Genomic DNA, 22,945 nt, shown 5'->3' on the forward strand with positions numbered 1-22,945 from the left:
GTCTCTTGCCTCTCCGTATAACCATTAGAATCAGTTTTCTGATATCCACAAAATAACTTGTTGGGATTTTGATTGGGGTTGCATTGATTCCATATAACAAGTTGGGAAGAACTGACGTCTTGACAATGTTGAGTCTTCCTACCCATGAACATGGAATATTTCTCCATTTATTTAATTCTTCTTTGACTTCTTTTACCAGAACTTTATAGTTTCCTCATGTAGATCTTATACATATTCTGTTAGATTTATACCTATTTCATGGGGGAGTGTGCTAATGTAAATAGTATTGTGTTTTTAGTTTCAAATTCAACTTGTGTGCTGGTATGTCGGAAAACAATTGACTTTTGTATATTAACCTTGTATCCTGCAACTATGATATGGTCACTTATTAGTTCCAGGAGGTTTTTTTGTCAACTTTTTTGAATTTTTTATAAAGATGGTCAAGTCATCTGTGAACAGTCAGTTTTATTTCTTCTTTCCCAATCTATATACCATTTATTTCCTTTTCTTGTCTTACTGTATTAGATAGGACTTCTGGTATGATGTTGAAAAGGAGTGGTGAGAGTGGACATCCTTGCCTTATTTCTGATCTTAGGGGGAAGGCTTCTAGTTTCTCACCATTAAGTATGATGGTAGCTGTAGGTTTTTGTAAATCTTCTTTATCAAATTGAGGAAGTTCCCCTCTGTTCCTAGTTTGTTGAGAGTTTTTATTATAATTGGGTACTAGATTTCATCAAATGCTTTTTCTGCATTTATTGATATGATCACATGGTTTTTCTTTAGCCTGTTGATGTGATAGATTACATTAACTGATTTTCTAATGTTGAACCAGCCTTGCATACCTGGGATAAATCCTACCTGGTCATGGTGGGATTTTTATACATTGTTGGATTTGATTTGCTAATATTTTCCTGAGGATTACTTCATCAGTGTTCTTAAGAGATATTGGTCTGTAGTTTTCTTGTAACATCTTTGGTTTTGGTATTAAGGTAATGCTGGCCTCATAGAATGAGTTAGGAAAAACTCTGTGTTCTGGAAGAGATTGTAGAAAATTGGTATAAATTCTGCCTTCAGTGTTTGGTGGAATTTACCAGTGAACCAATCTGGGCCTGCTGCTTTCTGTTTTGAAGGTTATTAATGATTTATCAATCTCTTTAATAGATATAGGCCTATTTAAACTGTCTGTTTTTCGCTTGTGTGAGTTTTGGCAGATTGTGTCTTTCAAGGAATTGGCCCATTTCATCTAGGTTATTAAATTTGTGAGCATAATGTTGTTAATAATATTCCTTTATTATCCTTTTAATGTTCATAAGGTCTGTAGTGATGTTCCTTCCTTCATGTCTGATATTAGTAATTTCTGTCCTCTTTTTTTCTTAGATAGCCTGTCTAGAGGCTTATCACTTTTATTGATCTTTTCAAAGAACCAACTTTTGGTTTTGTTGATTTTTTTTTTCTATTTTCTGTCTTCAGTTTCATGAATTTCTACTCTATTATTTATTTTCTTCTGTTTACCTTGGAATTAATTTGCTTTTCCTTTTTTAGTTTCCTAAAATAGAAGCTTAGATTAATTTTAGATCTTTCTTCTCTTCAAATATATGGATTCAATGCTATGCTTTGCCATCTAAGTACTGCTTTCTGTGCATCTCACAAATTTTGAAAAGTTGTATCCTCATTTTCATCTAGTTTAAACAATTTTTAGATTTCTTTTGAGATTTCTTCTTTGACACGTGTTATTTAGTAGTGTGTTGTTTAATCTGCAAGTATTTGGGGATTTTTTCCAGCTATATTTCTGTTATGATTTCTAGTTCAATTTATTGACTTTTAGTTTAATTGTGGTCTGAGAGCAGACATTATATGTTATCTATTCTTTTAAATGTGTTAAGGTCTTTCTTTATGGCCCCGAACGTGTTCTGTCATGGTGATTGTTCCATGCAAGTATGACAGTATGTAATCTGATGTTGTTGGATGAATTAGTCTATAGATGTCAATTATTCCATTTTATTGACTGTGCTATTGAGTTCATCTATGTCCTTACTAATATTCTGCCTGCTGGGTTTATCCATTTCTAATAGAGGGGTATTAAAGTCTCCAATTGATTAGTGGATTCATCTATTTATTCTTGCAGTTCTTAGTTTTTACCTGATGTATTTTGACGCCCTGTTTTCAGATGCGTAAACATTAAATATTGTTATGTCTTGGATTATTGACCCTATTTCATTTCCTTCTCTATGAAGAACTTCTTTTAACATTTCTTGCAGGGCAAGTCTACTGCCAATAAATTCTCTCAATTTTTGTTTATCTAAGATAGTCTTTATTTCTCCTTCACTTTGGAAGGATAACTTAACAAGATTCAGAATTATAGGTTGATGATTTTTTTTATATACTTGGCTGACTTTCTTGATAGATTTTTGAAATTTATTTATTCATTTATTTATTTATTTATTTATTTTTGGCTGTGTTGGGTCTTCGTTGCTGCACATGGGCTTTCTCTAGTTGTGGCGAGCAGGGGCTACTCTTCGTTGAGCGGTGCGCGGGCTTCTCATTGTGGTGGCTTCTCGTTGCGGAGCACGGGCTCTAAGCACGCAGGCTTCAGTAGTTGTGGCTTGCTGGCTCTAGAGTGCAGGCTCAGTAGTTGTGGCGCATGGGCTTAGTTGCTCCGCGGCATGTGGGATCTTCCCGGACCAGGGCTCGAACCCGTGTCCCCTGCATTGGCAGGCGGATTCTTCCGTTGAGGAGCACAGGCTCCGGATGCGCAGGCTCAGCGGCCATGGCTCATGGGCGCAGCCGCTCCGTGGCTTGTGGGATCTTCCCAGACCGGGGCACGAACCCGTGTCCCCTGCATCGGCAGGCGGACTCTCAACCACTGCGCCACCAGGGAAGCCCGGCAGGCGGATTCTTAACCACTGTGCCACCAGGGAAGCCCTTGATGGTTTTTTTAGACAACACTTTAAATAGTTCACTCTGCTGTCCTTGGTTGCATGGTTTCTGAGGAGAAGTCAGATGTAATTCTTATCTTTTCTCCTTTATAAGTAAGGTGTGTTTTTTTTCCTTGGGTTCTTTCAGGATTTTTGATTTTCTGTACTTTGAAAATGGTATTATAGGTATAGTTTGCCTAGGTGTAGTTTTTCTGGCATTTATCCTGCTTTGTGTTCTCTGACCTCCCTGGATCGGTGATTCAGTGTCCAACATTAATTTTTAGTCATTATTGCTTCAGATACTGCTTTTGTTCCTTTCTTTACTTATCTAATGGTATTCCCATTATGCATATGTTACGCCTTTTCTAGTTCTCCACAGTTCTTGGATATTCTGTTCTGTTTTTTTGCAGTCTTTTTTCTCTTTGATTTTAATTTTGGAAGTTTCTGTTGTCATATCCTCAAGCTCAGAGATTTTTTCCTTGGCTGTGTGCAATCTACTGGTAAGTCCATCAAAGGCATTCTTCATTTCTCTTATGGTATGTTTGATCTGTAGAATTTTTTTTTTCTTTCTTAAAATTTCCATGTCTGGGCTTCCCTGGTGGCGCAGTGGTTGAGAGTCCACCTGCCGATGCAGGGGACACGGGTTTGTGTCCTGGTCCGGGAAGATCCCACGTACCGCGGAGCGGCTGGGCCCGTGAGCCATGGCCGCTAAGCCTGCGCGTCCGGAGCCTGTGCTCCGCAATGGGAAGAGGCCACGACAGTGAGAGGCCCGCATACCGCAAAAAAAAAAAAAAAAAATTTCCATGTCTACTTATATTTAACTGTTCTTACATGTTGTGTACTTTTTCCATTAAAACCCTTAACATATTAATTAAAGGGTTTTTTAATTCTTGTTCTGATAATTCTATCAGATAATTATGATAATTATAACTCTATCATATCTGAGTCTGGTTAGGATGCTTTTTCAGTCTCTCTAAACTGTGTTTTTTGCCTCTTAGGATGCCATGTAGTTTGTTCTTGATAGCCAGACGTTGAGGTACCAGGTAAAGGAACTGTGGTAAATAGGTCTTTAGTAGTGTAGTGTTAGGTACAGGGAAGGTGAAATGTTCTATAGACCTGTGATTTAGTCTAAGTCTTTTGGTGAGCTTGTGCTCTGAACTGTGAACTTCATCAGTGTTTTTCAGTTGGTTTTTGTTTATTTGTTTTTTATTTATTCCCTTATGTGGGACAGAATGGCTGGAGTTGTGTATTTCTCTTCCCTCAATTACATTAATTAGGCCCTGATAAAATCCCAATAGTTTAGGCTGTAATAAAATAGTTTCTCTTAAGGATGAATCTTGTTCAGAAGAACAGAACTCTGGCATACTTCATATGGTTCGTTTTCCCCTCCCACTGCTGGGAACTCAAGGGGTTTTTCCTCCAATGTTCACTGTGAGGACCTGGTAGAGCTTCTGGAGGTAAAACTTATAAAAGTGTTTGGAGCTCCCTATAACTTGGTCCCCCCTGGAGTTTTTAACTCTTGGAACTGTCCACACTGAGCCTCCAGCAATTTGTCAATTACAGTCCAGGTTTTCCTTCTCCAGTATGTGTTCCCACAGAGGTTTTTGCTCATGGGTTTCTGTTCCAATAAGTTGTGAATCTCTGTTTTCACCTTTCTGTCTCTCTAAGTTGGGGGGCAGCGGTTTGCCTTGTAACCTCATGTCTGTGATGTATCTAAGAAGGGTTGTTGATTTTTCATCTTATTCAGCATTTTCTTGCTGTCAGAATGGAATGGCAACTTCTAAGTTCCTTCCATGCTGGGCCAAAAACTGGAAGTCTTCACTAAATTTTTACAATCCCCTAATAGGTTGTGATCCACAGTTTGAAAAGCAAGTTTTAAATTATATGGAATTAGCCTTTGGCTAAGTGAAAAAAATTCAAACACAAAAGACTGTATACTATATGATTTCATTTATGTGACATTCTAGAAAAAAACTGTGATAGAAAGCAGACCAGTGATTGCCTGGAGCTGGGGCCTGGGGAAGGGACTGACTACAAAGGGAACAAGGGAATGTTTTGGATGATGGAAGTATGTTGTATTTTCATTGTGGTGGTGGTTATATGACTGTATTCAATTGCTGAAACTCAGCACACAATATTTAAAATAGATAAATTTTACTGTCTGGAATTATACCTTAATAAAGTTGGGGGAAGTGTAGTACTTAATAGAATGTCACTAGGTAAGACATTAACATAGTGTTTAGTTACTAAGTAATCTCCCAGTGGGTCACTAGAAAAAGGACTTTTAAAGACACTTCCAAAGCACACAGTCAGGAGAAAAAAATGTTGTGTTTTCCTCCACAGAGTTAGAGTGAGATGGGATGTCACAGTGAGGTTTCCAGGGATCTTGGTACACAGAAGCAGTAACACATGGTCCAACCATGTTCTAACTGCTACAACAGTTGAGACTGATTCATAACCTGGGCTTACCATTTGCTTGAAACCCCAAATATACTTTTCTATTGTTAAATTTCATGTGGCTCCATATTTTTGATTGAGAATCATTTGCTGCTGCAAAATGTGAGATGTTTTCTTCATGAAATGCAAAATGTTTACCATTGAATGAAGGCAGCTGTAAAACTTGATACAATCTATCAAGAAAGATTTTGATTCCTACTGATTATATACTGTTGAAATGTGACCCACTGTATTTTGTATTTAGGAACCGTGGAGTTTATTATGGACTCAAAGCACAATTTCTACTTCATGGAGATGAATACAAGGCTGCAAGTGGAACATCCTGTTACTGAGATGATCACAGGAACTGACTTGGTGGAATGGCAGCTTAGGGTGGGAGTAATTTTTCTGTTAAAAATCAGTGTCGAGGGACTTCCCTGGTGGCGCAGTGGTTGAGAGTCCGCCTGCCGATGCAGGGGACACGGGTTCGTGCCCTGGTCTGGGAAGATCCCACATGCCGCGGAGCGGCTGGGCCCGTGAGCCATGGCCGCTGAGCCTGCGCGTCCGGAGCCTGTGCTCCACAACGGGAGAGGCCACAACAGTGAGGGGCCCGCGCCCGCGTACCGGGGAAAAAAAAAAAAAAAAAATCAGTGTCGAGAATACATTCCCTTCTTAAAACCTCTTAAAAGGAGGCATTGCTTTGGACAAGGGTTCAATTCTTAGTGGTTGTCATGAGGATAGGAAAATGGGAGGTTAAAGGTGGCATTACATTTGATGCACTTTATGGACTCAGATTCCTAATCTGTCACTTACCATCTTTCCCCCTTAGACATGGGGCAGCCAGCAGGCGAACTGCTGTCACTGAGGCTTACTTGTGACCACACTGTCTCAACACAAAGCCTTGTGCCCTGAGACCACATCATTCAGGTCCAGGCCATCATGAGATTTTAGAGGCAGGACAGATGCTAGCCAAGGTGAAATAAGCTAAGGAAAAGATGGGAATGAAGAGCCAAGGGAAGGGTCTAGATTAACAGAGGGGTCCACGTGCAAGTGCTGACAGACTGTTGATGGCCCATGAAGGGATAAATGTAGCCGTTCAGAGTAAATGTTTAGAAAATTTTAAAGCACTTTAACATTTCTGTGACACATCTACTGAATTTTACTGAAGTCTTAAGTCTACAGCTGTTCTTCACTGGCCTGAATCTGAGTTCTACAAGCTTATTCCTTCAAATATTAATGATAATAACTTAGTCTGTTTTGTTCTCTTTATTGAAAACAGTAGATTTTTACAACCTGTTGTTTAATATAAAAAATGTTTTTAAGGAGTATGAATATTCTTGATCTCTGTAGGATTCTTGGTTCTTTATATATCCTGAAACGAAATTATTTTTTCCACGTTGTGATGCTAAAGTCGTGATTATTTTGTCTTTGCAGAACTTCTGTGGACAATAATATAACATTCCTTTTGCTGGTTCATTGGGGATGATTGGTGGTTTTAATTAAGCCATAAGATTCTTCTGGGCCTTCTGGGCATTGGGAGCTAATGAAAACCAGGCACATCAGGCTAGTAAGTGTTAGTAAGTGTCAGGAAAACTGTAGCGGGTTTAGAAACTTTTGGAAAGAGTGCTTATGTTTCCAGAATTCAGGGAAAAGAATATTTTTTTCTGAAGCGGTAACCACGAGAGTCCAGAATTTTGAAATCATGAAGGATAAAGGGTTTCCAAGGATTAAAGAGGAGAAAGCTTTTGGACATTAGGGGGACCAGCAGACATTTATTTCTGCAAGTCAAGAAACTGTAAGAGCTTTAGAAAGAAAAATAGGCTTTTATCATCTGGGGAGGGTTTCTAGAACTTAGGGATGCCATTGGACCCTGTTTACAGTGTTCAAGGTACTTTGGAGTCTGGCTTCCAAACAGAGGTAAAACAAGGGGCCTCTCCATGTGGTGAGGCAAGAGTTCAAGCTCCAGGACCTGTCTCTGGAGTCACCAGCTTCCTAGAGCAAGGGTGCAATGATGTGAGCTCCCAGGCTGCAGGTTCAGATGGTTAGTGGTTTCAGGAGACGCTGGTGAAATATCCAAGGTCCAGGGCTTCCAAAGAGTCAATGTCTAAGCCCCAGAGAACTCAGATGGTACAAATTTCTAAGTACCCAGAGGCATGGTTGGGTTAGTCTCTTCTGGGCCCATATAGAAGCCAACTTCTGAGGAAAACAGATAGGCAAAGATAGCCAGGTTGAGATTGCGCTATATAGTCAGCAATAAGATCACATCTTAGAATACGGACATATGGTCATTCTTTTCCTTTTTTATACTAAAACAAATAGAATTCTATTTTTTTTGAAATAGAATTCTTTATTAGAACATTAAAGAGTATTTTATTATAAAGGATAAGAATGAAATAATAATAGCTAACACTTACATAGTGCTTACTTTATGTCAGGCATTTTTCTCTGAAGCATTAAGAGGTTACAGAAACTTACCCAGAATATGAGTATGCCCGGAACAGAATAAGTATAGAGACAAAATTTGAACCCAGGCAATACGGCTGCAGAGTCTTTGGTTCCAAACACCATGGCATGAAGCCATTCAATTTAGTCCATTTTCCTTTCATTTTCACTGTTGTGGTTCCTGATTTTTTCTTATCTACAGATTTAAAGAGGTGAGACCTTTGCTTGTTTTACACTTACCTGTCTAGTTCCGTGCGCTGCTAAGTTAGAGTTTTTCCCTGTATCTTTTGCCATCTCAGTTTGTCATTTTCTCATCTTGGAGGAAAACTTAAGGGAAGAGAGAAGAGAGTGACAGTGTGCCCTCCAATAGCCTTTTCCAAGTTATATTCGTTGAAGAGAGAGATTTGTTGTATTAGTATATAAGAGCCAAAATAATAATAATTACAGTAGTGGTAAACAATGCTGATCATCCTGTTTATAATCTGGTATCTTGCAATAAACATAACAAAATTTTAAAAACATCATGTTCCCCTGTTTGTTTTGCTTGATCACTTGGTGATGAAGATGACAAAGATGACTAATGCCACGCTTTAGGCATAGCTGTGAAAATAGTCCTAAACACCAACTAATAATTTACTATAAAAAAGCTTGATTTGGTAACTGAGTGCTAATGTTTTAAATGAAAACTGAGAATATCTTGCCAGTAAGAAATTTCAGTTTTCATTATATTGAAAAAGCACTGATACTTATATTTGTGATTTAGTCATTGGTTTGCCTGTTTTCTCTATTTAAAAATTCTAGAAACCCATTGTAATTAGTACAGTATTTTCAAGCTGCATCTGTTTTTTAATCTACTTTTGTTTTTGCCCAATACTCGAGTAGGTGGATAAAATAAGAGTTTTTATTTGGCTTCATTATAAAGTCCTGATGTACATTTTACGTAGAAAAGGATAAGACCGTCGACTGAGTCTCATAGCTGCTAGAAGGTGGATATTCATAAGAAGCACATACTCTTCTTTTACCAGATTGCAGCAGGAGAGAAGATTCCTTTGAGCCAGGAAGAGATAACTCTGCGAGGCCATGCCTTTGAAGCTAGAATATATGCAGAAGATCCTAACAATAACTTCATGCCAGGGGCTGGACCATTAGTGCATCTCTCCACCCCTCGAGCAGACCTTGCCACTAGGATTGAAACTGGAGTACGGCAAGGTAAAGTGAAATAAAGCAAAAAGTCTCAGTGTTTAAAAATTGTTAGTACATTATTGGTTTTGTATGGGGTCTTTTCCCTATGTCTTGTGGATATATCTAGTGTGCTTTAAAAATAAAGGATTTAATTGATTTCTCTGTAATCTTTACTTTTCCTTCTGGAATAGTCATTTTTAAAGAATAACTAGTATTTTTAAGCAGTACTACTCTCTTTTTTGAAATGCAGCAGCACTTAGTGAAGCCTAAGCCACAAATATTTTGTGGGTACTGTTTTATATTTTTTACTTTGCCTAGTTCCAAATATAATTTAAGGTGACTGATAACTGCTATGTCCAAGACACTCTGCCTTCAAGGTACTGAAAGTCAAGCTGAAAAATTAATAAATAAATTTAGTGCAAGCTAAACAGTAATAAATAAAAGAAAGAAAAGAAAAAAAATGACAGTGCAAGAACTATCACGATTCACATATGATTAATAACGATGGTCATAACAGTTATTTAGTACTTACTATGTACAGGCACTGTTCTAGGTGATTTTTCTACCTGGGCTCCTTTAACTATGAGAACTACCCTATGAATAGATGTTATTATCACTCCCATTTTCCAGATGAGGAAGCCAGGGCACAGAGAAGTGACTTGTCCAAGGTCACCCTTGGAGCCAAGATTCAGACCCAGTCATTCTGGCTCCAGGTTTTATGCTCTGAGCCACCACTGTCTACTGCCACCTTAACTTTAGTTGCCAGAGAAGTTATACAGATGGTGAGTGATAAAATACAGCAATTCTCGGAATAACAGGTTATGTTAGGCTGGTATAATCAGGACACGCTTCTAAGAGGAAGTCTGGAGTGGATTTGAGTAGGCAGATTTAACAGCATACAGAAAGGTACAGAAAAGAGGATTTAACTAAAGATGTGTTTGAAGAACTGTGAGAAAATATGTGGCTGGAGAAAAGGGTTCAGGATAGTGAGTAGTTGGAGATATGGCTGGAGATACAGAATGAAAGCAAATTCTATAGGGTCTGGAAAGCCAAAATGAATGAGGACTTCTTAATGATAAACTGGCAGCATTTTGAGAGTTCTGGCTAACCCACGGCAAGATTTGGTAGTCAGTAAATTTTTTCATATCAGCGGCACATCATAGAGAGAAGAGGGAACTTGCAATAGGAAAAAGGAATCTGTGAGGCAAGCAAAGCTTGCAATATACTTTAATAAAGGTGCTCAAAGGGTAACAGAGAGAATTCTAAAACAGACTCCCAGATTCACATCCTGGCACTGAGGAGGATAATCTAGGCTAGGAAGATTTCCCCAACCCTCCTCTTTTGTGTTCCCTGAGTCCCTTGTGTATTCCTTGGGCATTTCCCTTTTATATTATCTTATGATGATCTATTACTCGTTGTCTAGCTTCTCCATTAGACTATAAGGGTCTTAAGAGAGGGACTGTGTCTTCTATGTTATAATTGCAGGACTTTGCTCAACCCTAGACCTAGAAGGTATGTTCAATATGTGTTGGTAGGTGGGTGGGTGGATGGATGGGTGGATAAGGAAGTGTGATCTAACCCCTTGATTCTACAGATGAAGACTCTGGGGTTCAGAGGGGTCCAGTGGCCTGTCAAAATCACAAAAAGGTCCTAGAACAGTATTCTATGTAATACACCACATCCTTTTGTCTTGAACCATTCTAACCAATGAGATGTGCATGGTTCACATTCTTGTTCTCTGAGACTCTGGTCACAGTAATGACAGCTGCTATTTGTTTATCAGCTCTGCCAGGTATGGCATTTGACACTTGATTGTCAATCCTCCCAACAAGCATATAGGATAGAGGAATTATTGTCCTTTTTTTCTGATGAGGAAACTGAGGGGGTGGAGGGAAGGAAATGCCAAAGACAGAAGTGATTGTGATATGATAGGGTAGAGGGAGTTTGTACTGACTTCCTAAAATGAGAAGGGAAAAGAAGGTTCAGATGAAGATAAGATGAGGAAAACCAGCCTGTGTGTCATTGAATGACTATTTGGGGCGTGGTGCTCTTGGATGGCCACACCCTCCTTAACAGCTTCTGTTTTTAAACCCCGGTGAGCCTCAGTTCCTAATGAATAAAATGGTGGTAAGGATATCTGTGGTGCAGGAGTTTGTGAGGATTAAGTGTGAAATGTACGTAAAGCCCCAGGAGAATGTCTTACTTATCATATTTTCTCTCTTTAACTTTGGTTACTGTGGTTTTTCAATTTCAGGAGATGAAGTTTCAGTGCATTATGACCCCATGATTGCAAAGCTGGTTGTGTGGGCTGCAGATCGCCAGGCAGCCTTGACGAAACTGCAGTACAGCCTTCGACAGTACAGTGTGAGTGACCTGGGGCTGTGTCAGTGGCCCTGTTGTTCTCTGCATCTCTACAGCCAAGCTTGGTCAACTTTGTCCTTGTCAATTTATTTCCTCCAATTACCCATATGTCACTAACAGAATAATTTCACATGGGAGAATTTCCCATGGGTCAGAATAGAGTTTGAGGATTTCTTAATTTCAGCTAGAAAAGAAAGATTGCAAGACTAAAACTATTAGCATCAGTGTTAACCTCAGTATGAAATTTCTATTCATCCTGTAGATGAGGCCACGACACGCGTGTGGCCTATAGTCTGGTGTTATTTTCTGTGAAGGAAGATAATTATGTTCAGTCTTATCCATTTAAAAGAGTTTGTTGCTTTTCTGTAGCCATTCATTTTCTTGGTGCAGTAAGTCCCGTACCACATTGATTTAGCTTCATAGAAGGACTTCTTATTAACCCATGATATTCAAATTATTATATATCGTGAATTTGATCAAACTTCCTTTTTCTGTGGCTCCACCCACACTGGCCTCTTTGCTACTCCTTAGACACCCCAGCATGGAGCCATGTGTTCCCGTTCTCCCTTCCAGAATATTCTTCCCCCACATGACTGCCTCCTCACCATCCTGAGCCCTGCTCACTGTGACCCTCAGAGTCCTCCAGGCCACCCCACAGAACCCTTTGCGTTCTCTCTTCCTTTAGCCAGCCTTCTTTTTCTTCATATCACCTGCCATTATATTAGATATTTGTTTATAGATATTGCTGTCATGTGTCCCTTGAATGTGGAGGCAAGGACTGTGTTTTGTTCCTCACTGTGTTTTGTTCCTCACTGTGTCCACAGTATCCAGGTCAGGGCCTGGCACCTAAAAGGCACTCAGTAAATGGCTATAAAATAAATGAATGAATGGATGAATGAGTGAATGAATGAATGAACCCAAGGCTCAGATAGCAGTTTTGCCTGGGATCCTATTTATTGGGTGGATTTGGGTTAATTTTATACCTTTTTAAATTTTTATATCAGTGTGTCAAAGTTGGATTTTAGTGTTGGAAGGAAGCTCTTTTCGGGTCGTATAATCCTACCCATCCCCAGTGCAGCAATCTTACTCTGCGGTTTTCCTATTTCGTGGGTGTGTTCTGAGCGGCAAGTCCTCGATATCTTGCAAGTAAATCTTATTTAAGTTTCTTAGCGTTTACTTGCTCCCCTAATCTGAGTCAGTTAAACATCTCCACACTGCCTCCCCAGCGCCATGTCCTACATTGTCTTCATCACAGTAAATCACATAGTGTTGTGTGCAGATGTATAGTGATGGTGAAGTGGGTTTTTTCGTTTTATTTTGTGCTTTCTGAGGGTTATTCATAGTAGAAAATACTTAGTAGAAAGAGCAGATGCCATAGAAATGTTTTTCTGAATATGTTGTTTTCCCCACTCACTGGGGACATCGGCTTTTTTTTTCCCCTTAGATTGTTGGGCTGAACACCAACATTGACTTCCTCCTCAAACTGTCTGGCCACCCAGAGTTTGAAGCTGGGAACGTGCACACTGATTTCATCCCTCAGCACCGCAAAGAACTGTTGCCCCATCGGAAGACCACAGCCAAAGAATTTTTATGCCAGGCAGCTCTGGGGCTCATCCTCAAGGAGAAAGCTATGACTGATGTTTTCAAAATCCAGACACAAGGTATGGAATGCTTTTCTCTTTCTTCTGCTTATCAAGATTTTATGAATAATCATTGAACATGCTTTTTTTTTTTTTTGGCTGTGCCACACGGCTTATGAGATCTCAGTTCCCAACCAGGGATTGAACCCAGGCCACAGTAGTGAACGCCCAGAATCCTAACCACTAGGCCACCAGGGAACTCCTGCTTTTCTTTCTTTATGCCACTCCTACCTCCCTTTTCTTCTGTCAGTGATTGACACGTTCCTCTGCTAAAGTGTTTTTTAGTGTGAAGTAGAGCTCCTCACATAACATGGATGCGCCCATCAACACCCTTTAACCCATTAAATATAACTTAACTTATCACCTAACAGCGTAATGTAAAGAAGGAATTATTTTCAAGCAAACACAAGTTCTCCCCGCATCCCATGCTGATATCCCTTCCAACTTTTTTTTTTTTTAATTTATTTTTCATTTCCTTCCAACTTCTTTTATTCACCACTCCTTGTGGCCTACTTTGTTGTATCCTCTGTACCTGCAGCAACTTCCTTGGTCCTGGAGACTAAAGACAGAGCGCCAGAGATGCTCAGATTCCCTTGGGTTACCCATGATTTATTGTTGAGTTAGTTCCTCCTCTACTTTTCTATTCTGTGATCAAATTTCTGACTAGCTAGACACCTAGGTACTTCATTGTATCATAGAATCTGGGCACCGGGGGGGTGCGGGGCGGGGGGTGCCTATGAGAGATTCATCCTGGCTGCCACATGTGTGCATCCCTGCTTCAGCATCCCTGCTGAGTTGTTGCCCAGCCTCCTAACACCTCAGGAAGCTGGAAACTCATAATGAAAATTCGTTAGTTAATTACAGTTTCAGTCAGTTCTCCGTTAAGAAGTTCTTCCCTCTAAATTGGCAAAATCTGAGCTCTCCCAAATTTGCTCCATAATGTTTCCTCAGGCTGTCTCTGATCTTTGGAGCAAACAGAAAAAAAAAATTTGAATCCATTTATCCCTTCATTATTATTAGGATTATTATTATAGGATCCTGTTATTGGGATCTTTAATTTCTAGATTCATTCAAGAAGGTTACATTGAAAGCTTAAAATATAAAACTATATTTGGAGATTTGTGCTCTGTCCTCATTTGGTCCTTTTACATTAAATAAATGCATCTAACTATACCCCATCTGGTATTCCTAAGCCTGGACTTAGCATTTTTAGAATGGAGTGTCCTCTTACTCTCACTTTCCTTTTTAAAATTTATAACCAGCACAGTGAGGAGTTTCAGAATAAATTGCTTCAATTTAGCTACTCTGTAGCTCCTGGATATTGTCTAACAGAGGGTGAACACACAAATGTCTGGGGCGGACCAGTAACAGAGAAGAGTAAAAGAGGCAAGGTAAAAGAAAAATAGTGAGTGGTGAGGATTTGGGTGACCTGGAATGCATTTGTCCTGTCAAAAAAGTGACCACTGTGCAGTTTATGTAACCAGAGGATGAGAATTGAGGCTGCAAATATTCTAATTTTCAAGAGAAACTGGGATATTTTTCATATAAAATTTCCTGAGCTGTAAATGAAAGTGTCTAATTTAAATTTAAAGCAATGAGAGGGCTTCCCTGGTCGTCCAGTGGTTAAGAATCTGCCTTCCAATTCGGGGATATGGGTTCGATCCCTGGTCAGGGGACTAAGATCCCACATGCCACGGGGCAACTAAGCCCACACACTGCAACTACTGAGCCCACGTGCCACAACTAGAGAGCCCACATACTGCAACTACAGAACCTATGCACTCTGGAGCCCACGAGCCACAACTACTGAGCCCGCGCACTTTGGAGCCCACGTGCCACAGCTAGAGAGAAGCCCACGTGCCACAACGAAGGATCCCACGTGCCACCACTAAGACCCAAGGCAGGCAAAAATAAATAAATAAATATTTTTAAAAGAAGAAAATAGCTCTTAAAAAAACTTTTTTTAAAATAAATTTAAAGCAATGAATAGAACAAAGAAAACACATTTGAGCTGCTGATATAGGACCTCTACATTTTCTTTTGTTAGTAAGCTTGATGTTCATTAATTTGTTGTTGAATTTTAAATTTTTTCTAGATCAATACTCTCCTTTTGTATCCAGCAGTGGAAGAAGACTGAATATCTGTTATACCAGAAGCATGACTCTTAGGGATGGTAAAAACAGTAAGTAATGTTTTATTAAAAGAGGAATGTGCTTTGTAGAAATATAGCATATTTACCTGAAAAAAAAGGATTCAGTCTGGCCACTATCAATTACATTTTTTAAGATCCCTAGCCTAAACATTGGAAGGAAGCATGCTAAAATAATAGAATTGATTGGCTCTGGGTGGTAGAGTTAATGACTTTTTTTTTTTTACACTTTTTCTATATTTGGTAAATATTTTTAAAATATGTCATAAAACGTACATAGCAAAATGACAAATGAAATATGACAAAACATTAGTGAGATTACCGTTGGATGGTGGGATTTGAAGCAGTCTTTTTTCCGCCTCTTCTTTGTACATTCTTTGCTTTGCAGTTTTTCTTCAGTGAGCATGTATGACTTTTAAAGAAGAAAAACAATAACCAAAACTACTCCAGGGAAGAAGGATTGCCCAATGCTCAGGCAGCGTTAATGAAGGGGAGTCACTGTTTTACCCACCTATTGGTGGTGAAACTTAGGCATGGGAGGTGCAGTAAAACTTACTCAAGGCTAGTAAGTGGCAGAGCCAAGATTGATACCCAGTCTTTTTGACCTTGGCCCCTGTGCTATTTTCACCACTTTTCCAGTGGAAAATTGAGTTTTGATTGCAAACTAATTTGAATAGGCTCAGGAGGGGGCCTGATTTATTGTAACTTAAGTCAGGAAGGGCTGACACCTAAACCAGAAGGTGGTTTATAAACTTATGGCTGGAACAGTGTACCAGAGGAACCAGAATCCTGTGATACCAGGTGGCTGTATCCCTCTTGCTGCAGGACAGTTTGCCTGGCAAGCCAGATGTACAGAGTCAGGGCTGGGAGGACTGGATGACCTTAAATGTGAGGTGTCAATGAACTGTGATAACTCCATTATCAGAATGTGCCTACCAGGTAGAACAGAATGCTCCTGCCAGCTCATCACAGCACCCTCTGCCCCAGACAGAGTGAGATTTTCTGTGCCTCAACGCTGTGTAGATATCCAGTCATTTACTAAAAGATTCTTTGTTCACAGAAGTTGATTGGGTTATAGCTCTTTAGGTATTTTTTCATTCTGAACCTAGATGGTCATTGCCCTAAGTGCCTTGAGTACATGGAAAGAAAGTTTGCAAACATCCCTTATAAAGTAGCATTCTGCAAATGGTCAACCTATCCATTTTATACCGGTGTATTTATTCATTTCGTCCTAAAAAACAGCCTCCAAAATCTGGGAATATCTTACTCTAGAATCCTCTATGCTGAACACAAGTATCAGCAGCAAAGTTTCAGTGACCTCTTCAACCTAAATTAAACAGAAAAATCACATGTGTGATTGTAATTCAGATGAGCCAACTGTGTTATTTGGCATGGATCTTCACTATGGCTCTGAGCAGTGTTTTGAATTATGCTGCATTTTTGGGGATTTTGCCTTTTTAATTTTTAAAGTAAATAAATATATAATTGAAAAGCCAATATGCATGCTGTTCACTACATCCTTTTGGTAGTATTTTTCAACAATAACCCAGGTCTGAATATAATAGCTTTCAGAATGTTATGGTGAGTCTCTAATATAATCAGTAGTGACCATGGTTGAATAAGAGAGTGCTCCAAAGAGGAAGTCTAAGAGCCCAGAAGCATTTGTGAATCTAAAGTAGAACCAACTCCTAATGATCTCAGTAAGAACGACCCAGCATTTTAAATATTCAGGGCTTGAAAAATAATCTTCCTTTGTTACTATGGCCATGTTTCACAGAACCCTGCCCTACCCTCAATAATAATGGCTAAGATTTATTGAGTGTTTGGTATATATCAGACACTTTGTTAAGCACGTTCCATGGATTATTTCATTTGCATTTTCAGAATAGGCCAATGAGATCAGTGTTATTATTAGTGTCAACTTTATAAATTGAGAACCATGTCTTAGAGAGATTAATAGTTTTCTTGAAGTCACACCAAAACTAATTGGTGGAGCCAGAATTTGAACCCATGCTCCAGGGCACCTGTGCTTACCTAACACTGCACCATGCTAAACTTATATACTTTATTAAGTATGTAAGAGGATATTAAACATATATTAAATTTATAAGAAGATGTTTAAGGTTCCCTTGTGGGGGTCAAGAGATACCTAGAGGAGGGAGGAACAAATTCAATTACCCTATAATATATAAAAGAATTTAGAGTTTTCCTGGCAATGTCTTTACTATGATTTTTTAATTTTTAAAAAATTTATTTTTTTTATTTTTTTATCTTTGGCTGCATTGGGTCTTCGTTGCTGCGCACAGGCTTTCTCTAGTTGCGGCGAGCAGGGGCTACTCTTCGTTGTGGTGCGTGGGCTTCTCATTGCGGTGACTTCTCTTGTTGCAGAGCATGGGCTCTAGGTGTGCGGGCTTCAGTAGTTGCAGCATGTGGACTCAGTATTCGCGGCACTTGGGCCCTAGAGCGCAGAGGCTTCGGTAGTTGTGGTGCGTGGGCTCAGTAGTTGCAGCGTGCAGACTCTACGGTGCGTGGGCTCAGTAATTGTAGCTCCTGGGCTCTAGAGCGCAGGCTCAGTAGTTGTGGCGCACAGGCTTAGGTGCTCTGCGGCATGTGGGATCTTCCCGGACCAGCAATCAAACCCGTGTCTCCTGCATTGGCAGGCAGATTCTTAACCACTGAGCCACCAGGGAAGTCCTTTACTATGATTCATTCGGCATTCATGTCAGTTAAATACTTTTCATATCTTATAAATTGAAAGAAAACTGATCCGGCATAATTGGATGTATTTTCTTATAAGAAAGTTTAAAGATACTGGTAAGATATATGGGGAAAGTTTCATTCATTCATACATTCAGTACAAAGTTTTTGAAAAAACAGATATTCTGAGTAATGTAAAGAGGAGAAAAAAAGATGTAAGAAATTTACCATTTGGCAAAGGAGAAGTGTATATGTTGGCAAGACGGATGGTATAGTGGTTAATAATGCGAGCCCTGGAGTCAGACTGTATGGGTTGAATTCCGCTCCCCTCTTGTCTGTGACCCTTGGGCAAGTCACCCTCTCTAAGCATCTAGTGTCCTCGGCCGTAAATGGGGATGGTGATAGCAGTTACTTCCTTGGGTTGTTGAGTGTATTAAATGCGGCAGCACCTATAAAGCATTTAGCTCATTAGCATTTAGCTCATTGAATGACCTAGAGCAAGCAGTCAATAAACAGTAGCTATCATCATCATTATTATTAAATTATCCCCTTGCTACTATGAAAAGAACAAAATAGATACGTATGTCACATGTTAATTTTTAAAAGTTGGTTGCAGAACAATATTATAACAATATCCTATTTTTATAAAAGAAAAATATAAATTTGTGCGTTTGAAAAAATCTAAAAGGATTCACACATTAAATGTTTAGTAGTAATACATCTGGGCAGTAGAGGGGACTTTTTAGTTTATGAACTTCAGTATTTAACTTTTGTGAATATTTTTATTTTTGCAATTTTTAAAAAATATTTTTTATTTTATTTATTTATTATTTTGGGCTGCATTGGGTCTTCATTGCTGTGCACGAGCTTTTCTCTACTTGTGGTGAGCGGGCTTCTCATTGCAGTGACTTGTTGCGGAGCACGGGCTCCAGGCACATGGGCTTCAGTAGTTGTGGCACACAGGCTTAGTTGCTCCGCGGCATGTGGGATCTTCCTGGACCAGGGCTCGAACCGGTGTCCCCTCCATTGGCAGGCGGATTCTTAACCACTGTGCCACCAGGGAAGTCCTATTTTTGCAATTTTTAAAAACAACTGATAAAGAGAAAAATCACTGTCATATAAAACTGGATGAGGGGAGAATCATAATGGTGTTTTATATGCCGAAGTCTTAATGTTCAGAGGAGAGAGAATTCATTCCACCTAGACAGACTCCTCCCAAGGACAGTGAGTGAGCGTGATGTGTCAGTTGGTGTGGCTGAGGACCAGCAAAGTGTGAAGGAGGAGCATGAGCAAAGAGGCACAATTGTGGGCAAGGCTAGAGGCATATATGGAGAATATTAATTGGCCCATTTTTTCCATTTGTTTGGAACACAGGGCTATGTAGAAGAATAGTGGGAAACAAGACTGGGAGTTTGGTGCCTTCCATACCAGACCAAGTATTTTGAATGTGGTGGGGACATGCTAGGCAGCATCAGCTGGAACGGTTGAGACAGGAAGCAGGAAGTTTTGGAAGGACCTCTTTGGAGGCAGCCAGGCCAGAAGCTGTGGGACTGAATCAGAGTAGAGCGATGGGAATGGACAGGAGGAAGTGTAGAGGACAGGTCCTCCAGGGGAAGAATTTGGCAGCTTTGTGGTGACTCTTGGAGGTGGAAAGCAAAGGAGAAGGAGAAGGCAAGAATGATAGGTTATAAACCTGGATGACGAGAAAAATGGTGTCAGTCATGGAGCTCACAGGTCAGGAGGGAAGGCAGGCGGAGTGGGGAGATGATTTGTTGGCTCCACCATGTTTATTTTAAATTGCCAATGGAGGATCCTGCTAGGAGTGACTAACTAGAGTTCTGGAGAAGGAAGATCAAGGCTGGAAACAGATTTGAGCTGGCAGCATCAAGATGCTGATTGATGTGTCAGGAGTAGATGAAATGACTTTGGTCTGCATTCTCTACCCCACGAAATTTCCATCTCCTAGGATAGTCTTTAACTTATTCTGTAGTCACATAATGATATAACTAGATTGTATATTATATTTGTATAGTCTGCACTTTCACATTTATTTATTTTTAAAAAATTTTTATTTTTTTGCGGTACGCGGCCTCTCACTGCTGTGGCATCTCCCGTTGCGGAGCACAGGCTCCGGACGCGCAGGCTCAGCGGCCATGGCTCACGGGCCTAGCCGCTCCTTGGCATGCGGGATCCTCCCGGACTGGGGCACGAACCCGTGTCCCCTGCATCGGCAGGCGGACTCCCAACCACTGCGCCACCAGGGAAGCCCTCACATTTATTTAATCATTTACATTCTCATACCCAGTTGATGGGTCAGAATGGATCAGAAAAGCAAGATTTTAAATGACTTGGTCAAGATCACAGAGGTGATCTTGCCACAGATGGCAAATTTGGGTCTTAAGCCAGAACTTCTCTTTCCCAATTACTTACATTTTCTACTATGACACTACAGCCTTTCTTGTTGACGGGAAAGTATCTGAAATATCCTATAAACTTAAAAGAGCTAAAACTCCAGTTTTAAAAAAGAAAAGTTTGAAATGCACCTTTATTGAAACCTGTCTGATTTTTAAATTTTTTTAATCTTTATTGTCAGAGAGTTAAAAGATGTTGATATCCCTAACAACTAGTTATCCTTAGGTTGAAAGTGATGTTTTCAGAATCTCAGTTACTGAATAAATGAATGTCTTCTAATTTTTCTTCAATTTCCCCCCTTTCTCCATAAAGATGTAACCATAGCTGTAACATATAACCGTGATGGGTCACATAGCATGCAGGTAAGCCTTTTTGGTTTTGTTCTACATCTCAGAGCTGAATCTGATCTCTGTCATACTAAGTAGAGTATTTTTTAACTCTCTACTTTCTCTTAAGCCATTGATTATTATGACTATAATTAGGAGAATGTCATGAGCTTTTATTTCAGACCAATTTGGAGAAATTACCCCCTATACAGTTTCTGATTATTTATTCAGTTTGTCTGTGGGGCTCCTTAAGAATAAAAGATTGGTAAAAAAAAAAATAATAATAATAATAGTTTTGAATCAGACACGTAATAAGCCCCTAAATTATGTGAATGTATTTATATCTAAAGTAGTAGTTCTCAAATTTTTTGGTCTCAAGACCTCTGTACACTCTTAAAAGTTATTGAGACTCCCCTAAGAGCTTTTGTTTGTATCAGTTACATCTATTAATATTTACCATTTAGAAAATTACACTGAGAAAAAAATTATTATTCTTTTAATGTATGTTTTAAAAATATACATAATATATAATTTACCATTTTAACCATTTTTAAGTGTACAATTTAGTGGCATTAAATACATTTACATTGTTGTGCAACCACCATCCATCTGCAGAACTTTTCTCCTCTTCCAAAACTGAAACTCTGTACCCATTAAACAGTAAGAGCCCACTCCCACTTCTCCACCCACCCCTCCTCCAGCAATCACCATTCCACTTTCTGTCTCTGTGGATTTAGCTACTCTAGGTACCTCATATAAGTGGAATCATTCAGCATTCCTCCTTTTGTAATTGGCTTATTTCACTTAGCATAATGTCTTTGAGGTCCTTCTGTTGTTGTAGCATATGTCCAAATTCCCTTCCTTTTTAAGGCTGAAGAGGTCCTTCTGTTGTTGTAGCATATGTCCAAATTCCCTTCCTGTTTTAAGGCTGAATAATATTCCATTGTATGTATATGCCACACTTTATTTATCATCTTTCAATGGACACTTGGGTTGCTTCCACCTTTTGCCTATCGTGATTAATGCTGCTATGAACATCGGTATACAAATATCTCTTTGAGACCCTGATTTCAGTTCTTTTAGGCATATACCCAAAGAAGTAGAATTGCTAGGTCATATGGTAATTTTCTTTTTAATTTTGGGGGGAACTACCATACTTTTTTCCATAGTGTCTGTACCATTTTACATTCCCACCAACAGTGCACAAAGGATCCAATTTCTCCACATCCTTCCTTGCCAACAGTTATATTCTGGTGGGTTTTTTTGTTTTGTTGTTTTTCTTTTTTTTAAGAAACCATCCTCAGGTGTGGAAGTAGTGTCTGAGTGTGGTTTTGATTATTCATTTCCATAATGACTAATGATGTTAAGCATCTTTTCATATGCTGATTGGCTATTTGTTTATCTTCTTTAAAGAAATGTCTATTCAAATTATTTGCCTTACTTTAAAAACCGGGTTGGGTTTTTTGTTGAGTTGCAGGATAAACGGAGAAAAGTTTATTACAAGCACACATTCCATTAGCCAACAGAGCAATAACATTATCACGTGTCCTGCAATCTCTAGAAAATTCCACTGTATACTTGAGAAAATGAGGGTAAAAAAAGACAAATAACATTATGTTATTATGAAATTGTTTGACTTTGTGGAACTCCTAAAGGGGTTTTGGGGACCCCAAGGGGTCCACAGGTCATACTTTCAGAATCTGTAGTCAACATTTTTATGATAGACCTCAATTTTTAAAAGTCCATTATACGGGCAAAATGAAATGCTAAAAGGGTTAAAAAACAATATGAGAACTCAACCAAATTCCTATAGTGAGTATATATTCAGAGAATAGAATAAATCATTTTTAGTACGAGCTAAGAGATTTCAAATCCTGCAAAATGAATTTAGCAATGATGTGCTTTAGGTTACCCAACGCTTTGAGACACATTGGTTTTCTTTCTCTGAGATTCAGACAAATGATGGGAAATCTACTTACTTTAGTATGTGAGAGTTGCAATTCATATTGGTACCTCTGGTTTAGGAACCACTTCTTATCCCTTGGTAAATGGTAAATTAAATTGCAGATTTGTTCTAATCTGCTCATGGAACTACATTCATGAACTTAGAATGTGCTTCTGTAGATCTTTAAACAAAACTGTTCCCAATCTAACCTTTATGTCCTGAGAATTCCACAAACATTCAAATGGCTGTTTTAGTAGGTTACAAAGCAGAGAAAAATGTCATATTTTTTAACTTAGGATAGATGAGAACCATGTATAAATACTGCAGTGTGACCTATTTCACTTTAGCCTACATAATATATTTGAAAAGAATAGCCACAGGACTCTGACACTAACATGGGAATTGAAATGAAAAATAAAGAAAGAAGATTTAAATGAATT

The 22,945-nt window shown here is 39.1% G+C and overlaps 1 protein-coding gene across 8 annotated transcripts in view; it reads left to right on the forward strand.

Moving 5' to 3' along the window:
• Positions 1-22,945, forward strand: part of MCCC1 (methylcrotonyl-CoA carboxylase subunit 1) — a 63,260-nt gene that overhangs the window by 34,315 nt on the left and 6,000 nt on the right. For 6 of the 8 annotated variants that reach the window (XR_016393063.1, XM_022571285.3, XM_022571305.3 and 3 more), the window contains 6 exons: positions 5,617-5,744; positions 8,819-9,002; positions 11,230-11,339; positions 12,781-12,997; positions 15,072-15,158; positions 20,547-20,596. Coding sequence is in view for 5 of the 8 variants with exons in the window: in XM_022571285.3 (XP_022426993.1) it covers positions 5,617-5,744; positions 8,819-9,002; positions 11,230-11,339; positions 12,781-12,997; positions 15,072-15,158; positions 20,547-20,596 (776 nt within the window). In the remaining 3 variants the exon portion in view is untranslated. The remainder of the gene's footprint in view (positions 1-5,616; positions 5,745-8,818; positions 9,003-11,229; positions 11,340-12,780; positions 12,998-15,071; positions 15,159-20,546; positions 20,597-22,945) is intronic. The other 2 variants (XR_016393064.1, XR_016393065.1) reach the window with 1 other exon arrangement.

Source organism: Delphinapterus leucas, chromosome 4 (assembly GCF_059928025.1).
Source record: "Delphinapterus leucas isolate spDelLeu-1000000601 "Yukka" chromosome 4, BTC_Dleu_Yukka2, whole genome shotgun sequence".
Lineage (NCBI taxonomy): Eukaryota > Metazoa > Chordata > Mammalia > Artiodactyla > Monodontidae > Delphinapterus > Delphinapterus leucas.